Genomic DNA, 9927 nt, shown 5'->3' with positions numbered 1-9927 from the left:
TTTGGATGGAGATGATGGTACGTACTTGTGTGTGTGTGTGGTGTGTGTGTGGTTGTGTGTGTGTGGTGTGTGTGTGTGTGTGTGTGTGTGTGTGTGTGTGTGTGTGTGGTGTGTGTGTGTGTGTGTGTGTGTTGACTTACAGAGGAACACAGACAGCCAGTGGGGCTGGTTGTGATGGACGATGGCCACACAGAGTGTGTTGAGGGCCACCAGGCCCAGTACGGTCCAGTAGAAGGTGTGTGTCTTCACCATGCGGCGGATAGAGAACGCAGCAGACGCTCCTTCCGCTTGAAATAAGCTGTGGGTCCTCTCTTAGCACTCTGATGCTGGCTCTGGTCATCGGATGCCTGACGGGACAGCCCATTTAAGATCATTACTAAAATCCCCCTAGTAGTGCAATCACAAATAGACAGTATAGTTTGAGTTCTCCTCTGTCAAATGTTTCACTTGCACAATAGATACAAAGGCCTTCTCATCCATTTAGCTTAGCCACTGACTGTAACATGTAATGATGGTGGAACTGATGAGCTGCCATTTCCAGTTTTATTCCCGATACGACAATGACAATCTCCTCTGTAATTACAGAGTCTAATACGGAGGGGGTGCCTGTTGCCTGATGGCAGATCATTCAACCATTTGGGATGTTAGCTACAACATACTGCTCTTTTCAGTGGCTTCACACACACACTCACCCACAGAAGAGATGTCACCGTACTGCTCCTCCTCTGGGCCCCGATGGACGGCATCCACCCTCTCCTCTTGATGGTGGCCCTCTTCAGCACTGCAGCCAAGGTTTCACATTGTCACCCCGCAGAAAGCCCACACAAACACAACCGTTTCTGACACTCCAACACAGACAATATGTCATGAGACACACACGTAGAATACAAGATCATGAGGGCCTTACTAACGAGAAGAGAATGGTGAAAATAATAAACTACATGCCACTGTGTTTTGGTGCTTTGGGTATTGTAAACAAAGAAGTACAAACAAATATGCATTTAGAAGAAATGTGTAAAGATTACAAAAAATGGTGTATTAAAATATGCATCTATTGTTATTACTGTATGATGAACCAACTTAACTTCAACTACAATTGTTGTTGTTGTTGGTTCTATTATCTGGGCTATAACCCACACTCACAGTAAGTTTCAGACAATATCATATATAATCATTCTAAAGAGCTGTATCGATGCCAACATATTTTTATATGTGCCTGATGCGGAGAAATACACTAATTATTAGGGTGAGTTGAGCTCTTCCCCAGCAACCCCTCGTACATCCCCACCACCTTTTGGTTAGAATCTCATTTATTTATTAATATTTACCTAGACTTTCCCCCTTTTAATAAGCCAGTGAACAATAGTGTTTGCCGAGGCACACTGGCTTGACACCCAGACATTTCATTTGAGTTGCTATGGCAAACGGCTGCACTCTCTCAAGCTATTACATCTTCTGAATTTGTTTCCACTGGACAGCTGGACTTTTTACGGCTACTTTTGGTTCGCTTGTGCCAAATTAAATGTTTGAAGTTCAGAATGGCTCGTTTTTTTTTTTTGTAAGTGTGGTTTGTGGAACAATAGCTGCTTTATTTAAACGTTCATGTCAGACTGAGTTGTTGAAAAGGAACAAAAGGTGGCAAGGAAGTGTAGAATAGAAGTTGTTCCTCACATGGTTACCGCCTGTATTCCATTCAGACAGCCTCTTGGGAGCTGTCAATCAACATTTAATAAAAACGATTTGTTTGTTGTTTGTTGGGGGGGAAAAATCATGCTTCACTTGATAGGGTCATAGCTTTGTGTAAGGGTTTGTCTTGTAGGTTTAAAAGTCCATATTGATATTGAGGTAGCAGAGATGATTATTTTGGGGGTACAGCATGCATGGTCCTCAAAAATCCTAACCAAAGTTGTTTTTGAAGTGCACCACACCAGAAGCAACAACAATGGTATTTTAGGCATAGCTATTCTTGTGAAGATTTGCTTCTAAATATGTCTTTGGCAATAGATATAATAAATCAAGCAAGTGACATTAATCTTTGAGATTATTGTTTTCTGCTGTGTTTATGAGTGTTGTTGTTGCTGTTGTTGTCTGCATTTCAGACTATGCAGAGTTTCTCTTCCTGGGTCTCTTTCTCACTGAGATGTGTTTAAAGATGTACAGCCTGGGACCCAGACTCTACTTCCACTCCGCCTTCAACCGCTTCGACTGCGGCGTGAGTTCCTTTATATTTCTGCCTCATCTCTAACCAACATGAAGACACCATGCCAGATGGAAAGACAGGGACATACTATAGATTATAACATTGCCCCCAGTACGAGGGAGTGAGAGGAAATGCTTTACTTAAAACATTGGACAGTGACTTAAAGGGGCAATCCGCAGTTGTTGCTTCCATTTTAAGACTTATAAATTCATTATATATACTCATTGATTCTTGAAGAATATAAATGCAACATGAGCTTAGTTCAACTGTTGTACCCCATCAGAACCTAATATATAAACTTTTTTTTACTCRGATTGTAAACATTGTACATGTAAACAAACACTGTATATCTTCAAAATGTGCTTAAAACAAGAATTGTGACATCTTGGATGGTCAGTCCTTGCATCAGTCGCTCTGTCTTTGAATGAGTGGTTACATTTCTCCAGACCCATACCTCAGAATTTTTGCCAAAACCGATGTGGGGTGTCTGCTTTGTTAATTTTTCAACAACGAATTGCACCTTTAAATACTTTTTAATGAAAGTGACACTGATGGGTGTAACTTAGTTAATGAAGTGCATTAAATGTCCCTGTTCTGTTTCTGTCACCTCTGCACTCAGCTGTGAACGGACATCCTTCATCTTTGTCTCTCTGTATACTTACTGTATGTTAAAGGCTGCTGTTGGTGTGCTGGTACATCTGGTGACTATGTTGTTTATGGCTCTGTTAACAGGTGATAGTGGGCAGCATCTTTGAGGTGATGTGGGGGTTCTTCAGGCCTGACATGTCCTTTGGCATCAGTGTGCTGCGCGCTCTCCGTCTGCTGAGGATATTCAAGATCACCAAGTTAGTCCAAGGCCTCCTCATTGGTTTATAACATTCTTCCTGCAGTATGCAATGAGGCAATGCACTGGCACCTAGCTATCAATGTCCTAGATTATGAAGATGCTGGGTGTCACGTCAGTGTGATATTTGTAGCCTCCTGCTAGGGATAGGATATGCAGATACGTATGTTAATTTCCAGACTGGCTACAAATAATTGAAACCACTCACAATAGCAACATTTAGACACGGTTAATTAAGTGATTTGTCTCTTATTTCGACGGATTTCAAATGCACCCAATCCCGCCCCCGGTTGGTTGTGATTGACAGGTACTGGGCGTCGCTGAGGAACCTGGTGGTATCCCTGATGAATTCTATGAAGTCCATCATCAGCCTCATCTTCCTCCTCTTCCTCTTCATCCTGGTCTTTGCTCTGCTGGGCATGCAGCTATTCGGTGGCAGGTACTGTACCATAGACACAAGGACGAACTACTACTGCCCGTCTGTCAGATCTCATCACAAACTATGATGGACACTGGCAGTCAATGTATTCAAAGTGGATGTAGTACAACTGATTGTTTGATTTGTGTCACCATGACCTTCTCCTTGTGACATTTGATATTACAGAGGACATTTTCATCCCCTGTGGCAATGTAAAAACACCCTGACAGGGCTCAGTCTTTCCCAAGAAGATTCTGTCACACATCAAGTCTTAGCTGTTGTGCCGCTATGTTCCCACGGATAAAGGAGAATTTCTGGGAAACTGTCACGTCAATGAATGCAGTGCATGCCGGAGACGTATGTTGCCTGGTCACTGGAATACAGAAAAGAAAACAGACTTTGGGAAAAAAGTCCCCCCTCTATTACCGAGAAAAATAAAATGTTTTCTCTCTCTGGGAAAGAAATATTTTAAAATCCTGGCTCAACTCAATGTCCTCTCTGTCCTCATCTTTCTATGCAGGTTCATCTTTGAAGACTACACTCCTACAAACTTTGACACATTTCCTGCTGCCATCATGACTGTCTTTCAGGTCTGGCCCAATTCAATTGTTTTGATTGAGTAAAGTTTTGTGTTTTTGATTCAGGTAACAAAGCTTTGCATGTGGAAATCCTAGAGTCCATATAAATATTTGGATTGTCATGGATTTACAGATGATCTACTCTGTATCTTGTGAGAGAATCCTGTGATACAGTATGTGGTATTTCCAGTCGCTAGTGAAATTCTACACACCCCTTGCACAATCTTAACATTTTGCTGTCCTAAAATGTAAAAAATTAACATGTATTGATTGTGTCTTCACATCCCAGAGTTAAAACTTGGTGGAAGCACCTTTGGCAGCCATTACAGCTGTGAATAATTTTTAATAAGATTCTAACAACCTTGCATAAGATGGCGCCGAAGAACATAGCTGACGTTTTACATTCTCCCAAACAATTCAGAAATTTTGTTATTTTTTTGCATTTTGTGTAACTTATTTTTTCACTTATTGTGTACATAATGTTGCTGCTACCGTCTCTTATGGCCGAAAATAACTTCTGGACATCAGAAAAGCGATTGCTCACCGGACTGGAAGAAACTTTTTCCTTTAATGAGTCAGTCGAGAAGGATATCCTGCTTTCACTGGAACAGGCCCAGATCCACGCCTTTTGCGTGAAGAAAAGACGCTGGAAAAGGGGGCGCAGATCGGGGATCCTTCTGAGAAGGCAGAGGCGAGCGAGTAAACTCCCACTGCCATCCGTTCTCCTTGCTACCATGCAATCGTTAGAAAGTAAAATTGATGACCTACTATTAAGATTATCCTACCAACGGGACATTAAAAACTGTAACATCTTATGTTTCACCGAGACGTAGCTGAAAGAAGAAACGGACAATATAGAGCTGGTGGGATTTTCCATGCACCGGCAGAACAGAGACCCTACCTCTAGGAAGACGAGCGGTGGGGGTGTGTGTCTTTTTGTCAGTAACAGCGGGTGCGTGATGTCTAATATTAAAGAAGTCTTGAGTTATTGCTCGCCTGAGGTAGAGTACCTTATGATAAGCTGTCGACCACACTATCTACCAAGAGAGTTCTCATCTGTATTATTCGTAGCCGTCTATTTACCYCCACAAAGCGAAGCTGGCACTAAGACCGCTCTCAACCAACTCTATAAGGCCATAAGCAAAGAAGAAAATGCTCACCCAGAAGCGGCTCTCCTAGTGGCCGGGGACTTTAATGCAGGCAAACTTAAATCAGTTTTACCAACTTTTTTACCAGCATGTCACATGTGCAACCAGGGGGGAAAAAATCCTAGACCACCTTTACTCCACACACAGAGATGCATACAAAGCTCTCCCCCGCCCTCTTTGGCAAATCTGACCACAATTCTATCCTCCTGATTCCAGCTTACAAGCAAAAACTAAAGCAGGATGTACCAGTGACTCGCTCAATACGGAAGTGGTCAGATGATGCGGATGCTACACTACAGGACTGTTTTGCTAGCACAGACTGGAATATGTTCCGGGATTCATCCAATGGCATTGAGGAATACACCACCTCAGTCATCGGCTTCATTAATAATTGCATCGATGACTTCGTTCCCACAGTGACCTGTACGTACATATCCCAACCAGAAGCTATGGACTACAGGCAACATCCGCATCGAGCTAAAGGCTAGAGCTGCCGCTTTCAAGGAGCGGGAGACTAATCTGGACGCTAATAAGAAATCCCGCTATTCCCTCAGACGAACCATCAAACAAGCAAAGCGTCAATACAGGATTAATATTGAATCCTACTACACCGGCTCTGATGCTCGTTGGATGTGGCAGGGCTTGAAAACTATTACGGACTACAAAGGGAAACCCAGACGCAAGCTGCCCAGTAACACAAGCCTACCAGACGAGCTAAATGCTTTTTATGCTCGCTTTGAGGCAAGCAACACTGAAGCATGCACGAGAGCACCAGCTGTTCTGGATGACTGTGTGATGGCGCTCTCGGTAGCCAATATAAACAAAACCTCTAAACAGATCAACATTCACAAAGCCGCTGGGCCAGACGGATTACCAGGACTTGTACTCAAAGCATGCGCGGACCAACTGTCAAGTGTCTTCACTGACATTTTCAACCTCTCCCTGACCAAGTCTGTAATACCTACATGTTTCAAGCAGACCATAGTCCTGTGCCCAAGGAAAGCGAAGGTAACCTGCCTAAAGATTACCGCCCGTGGCACTCACGTCGGTAACCATGAAGTGCTTTGAAAGGCTGGCTCACATCAACAGCATCCTCCAGGACACCCTAGACCCACTCCAATACGCATACGCCCCAACAGATCCACAGATGATGCAATCTCAATCGCACTCCACACCGCCCTTTCTCACCTGGACAAAAGGAACATCTATGTGAGAATGCTGTTCATCGACTACAGCTCAGCGTTCACACCATAGTGCCCATGAAGCTCATCACTAAGCTAAGGACTCTGGGACTAAACACTCCTCTGCACCTGCACCTGCACCTGGATCCTGTACTTCCTGGCGGGCCGCCCAGGTGGTAAGAGTAGGCAACAACACGTCTGCCACGCTGACTTACCACCTGGGGGCGGCCGCCAGGAAGTAAGGATCCAGGTGCAGAGGGAGGTGTTTAGTCCCAGAGTCACTTGGCTCTGTCATACCTCACATGGTCTCTCCTATCATTGCTATGCAGACGACACACAACTAATCTCTCCTTTCCCCTTCTGATGACAGGTGGCGAATCGCACTCTGCATGTCTGGCAGACATATCAGTGTGGATGACGATCACCACCTCAAGCTGAACCTCGGCAAGCCGGAGCTGCTCTTCCTCCCGGGAAGGACTGCCCGTTCCATGATCTCGCCATCACGGTTGACAACTCCATTGTGTACTCCTCCAGAGCGCTAAGAACCTTGGCGTGATCCTGGACAACACCCTGTCGTTCTCAACTAACATCAAGGCGGTGGCCCGTTCCTGTAGGTTCATGCTCTACAACATCCGCAGAGTACGACCCTGCCTCACAAAGGAAGCGGCGCAGGTCCTAATCAGGCACTTGTCATCTCCCGTCTGGATTACTCGCAACTCGCTGTTGGCTGGGTCTCCTGCTGTGCCATTAAACCCCTACAACTCATCCAGAACGCCGCAGCCCGTCTGGTGTTCAACCTTCCCAAGTTCTCTCACGTCACCCCGCTCCTCCGCTCTCTCCCACTGGCTTCCAGTTGAAGCTCGCATCCGCTACAAGACCATGGTGCTTGCCTACGGAGCTGTGAGGGGAACGGCACTCAGTACTCCAGGCTCTGATCAGGCCTACACCCAAACAAGGGCACTGCGTTCATCCACCTCTGGCCTGCTCGCCTCCCACACCACTGAGGAAGTACAGTTCCCGCTCAGCCCAGTCAAAACTGTTCGCTGCTCTGGCCCCCAATGGTGGAACAAACTCCCTCACGACGCCAGGACAGCGGAGTCAATCACCACCTTCCGGAGACACCTGAAAACCCCACCTCTTTAAGGAATACCTAGGATAGGATCAAGTAATCCTTCTCACCCCCCCCCCCCTTAAAAGATTTAGATGCACTATTGTAAAGTGGCTGTTCCACTGGATGTCATAAGGTGAATGCACCAATTTGTAAGTCGCTCTGGATAAGAGCGTCTGCTAAATGACTTAAATGTCTGATCCTTAACAATGGGGCCCCTCAGGGGTGTGTACTTAGTCCCCTTCTGTATTCCCTGTTCACCCACGACTGCGTAGCCAAACACGACTCCAACACCATCATTAAGTTTGCTGACGACACAACAGTGGTAGGCCTGATCACCGACAATGATGAGACGGCCTATAGGGAGCAGGTCAGAGAACTGGCAGTGTGGTGCCAGGACAACAACCTCTGCCTCAATGTGAGCAAGACAAAGGAGATGATTGTGGACTACAGGAAAAAGGCGGTCCGGACAGGCCCCCATAAACATCGACGGGACTGTAGTGGAGCGGGTCGAGAGTTTCAAGTTCCTTGGTGTCCACATCACCAACGAACTATCATGGTCCGAACATACCAAGACAGTCGTGAAGAAGGCACGACAAAACCTTTTCCCCCTCAGGAGACTGAAAAGATTTGGCATGGGTCCACAGATCCTCAAAAGGTTCTACAGCTGCACCATCGAGAGCATCCTAGACCGGTTGCATCACAGCCTGGTATGGCAACTGCTCGGCATCTGACCGTAAGGCGCTACAGAGGGTAGTGCGAACGGCCCAGTACATCACTGGGGCCAAGCTTCCTGCCATCCAGGACCTATATACTATGCGGTGTCAGTGGAAAGCCCATAACATTTTCAGAGACTCCAGTCACCCAAGTGACTCCTCCAGTCACAAAAGGCTCCTCGACAGCTTCTACCCCCAAGCCATTTGACTGCTGAACAATTCATAAAAATCGCCACCGGACAATTTACATTGGAGAAAATACCTTGTCTCTGATTTTTTAAGAAGATTTAAGTCAGGACTGATACTGGACCATTTAGGAACACTCAATATCTCTTGTAAAGACATTCTGATATGTCTTTGGCATAAACATTTGTGTTACTGTCCCACTGAAACTCTATCCAAGGGTAAGGTTTTCAGAAGACTACGGCGAGTTTTTACCTGGGATATGTATTTTGATCCTGACAAACTCCCCAGTCCCTGCCGGTGACAAGCATACCCATAACATGATGCTGCCACCACAATAGTTGAAAATACAAAGACTGTGTTAAAAAGCCTCTCCAAATCATCCATTCGGTTTGAAACAAGGCCGTTAAGTAATACTGCAAGACAACACGGAAAATAAATTAACATTCTGGACTACATTTAAAACTACAGGTTTGAGTTGAATCCAATAGATCACAACAGAGTAAAACCTTCTGTATTTTCAAGTATTGTGGTGGAAGCATCATGTTATGGGTGTGCTTGTAACCGGAACCGTCCAACAGCTCGCTCCGACTGGCTGTTGGACGGGGGTGGGACACGGAGGACAGGCTGGCCGATGACCCAATGAGGGTGCAGAATGCCTTCCAGAACTGGGACAAGAACTGAGGACCCCGGTCAGAGACCATGTCTACTGGTAGACAATAGGTCCGGAAGATGTGCTGCACCATGAGCTGGGCCAACTCTTTGGCAGAGGGTAGTTTGGGGAGAGGAATGAAGTGGGTGGCTTTGGAAAACCGATGCACTATGGTCAGGATGGCGGTGTTGCCATCAGACGGATAAGGACCATGACAAAGTCCAGGAAGATGTGAGACCAGGGACGGTGAGGGACAGGCAGAGGTTGGAGGAGACCAGCCGGACCTTGCAGAGGAGTCTTGTTCTGTGCAGACACATCAGGGACCATGGTAGGCCAACAAAAGCGTTGTCGCACAAAAGCCAGGGTCCGACGGGAGCCCAGGTGGCAGGCAAGCCTGGAGGGCCCACTCCAGGACGGCGTCAGGAACGAACATCCAGTTATCAGCGAATCCGGCTTGACATTCTTGGATCCCGGCCGGTAAGAGAGGGAGAAGTTGAACCATATGAACAGCAGGGCCCATCTAGCTTGCCTGGAATTGAGGCGCTTGGCGGTGAGGCGATACTCCAGGTCCTTGTGGTCGGTCCACACGATGAATGGATGTTCCGCACCCTCCAGCCGGTGCCTCCATTCCTCCAACGCCATCTTCACCGCTAGAAGCTCACGATTCCCCACGTAGTTCTTCATCCATTTGTACATTCCCTGCAGCGATGATGTAACCCAGAAAAAGGATGGTGGAGCGACGGAACTCGCACTTCTCTGCTTTTACAAACAGCTGGTTCTCCAGGAGGCGTTGGAGAACCTGTCGAACATGGAGCACAGGTTCTTGGGTGGAGCGGGAGAAGACGAGAATGTCATCAAGGTATACAAAGACGAACCGGTTCAACATGTCGCGGAGAACA

General features: G+C 46.4%; 1 protein-coding gene across 1 annotated transcript in view; it reads left to right on the top strand.

Moving 5' to 3' along the window:
* LOC111975957 (voltage-dependent R-type calcium channel subunit alpha-1E) overlaps positions 1–9927 on the top strand; it is a 139916-nt gene that overhangs the window by 87160 nt on the left and 42829 nt on the right. Inside the window, 4 exon segments of the mRNA XM_070447414.1 lie at positions 2100–2212; positions 2933–3045; positions 3352–3483; positions 3983–4052. Coding sequence (XP_070303515.1) covers positions 2100–2212; positions 2933–3045; positions 3352–3483; positions 3983–4052 — 428 coding nt within the window.

This window comes from Salvelinus sp. IW2-2015, linkage group LG16 (assembly GCF_002910315.2).
Source record: "Salvelinus sp. IW2-2015 linkage group LG16, ASM291031v2, whole genome shotgun sequence".
NCBI lineage: Eukaryota > Metazoa > Chordata > Actinopteri > Salmoniformes > Salmonidae > Salvelinus > Salvelinus sp. IW2-2015.
Note: the sequence above shows the minus strand (reverse complement) of the source record. Positions and strands in the feature narration are given on the sequence as shown.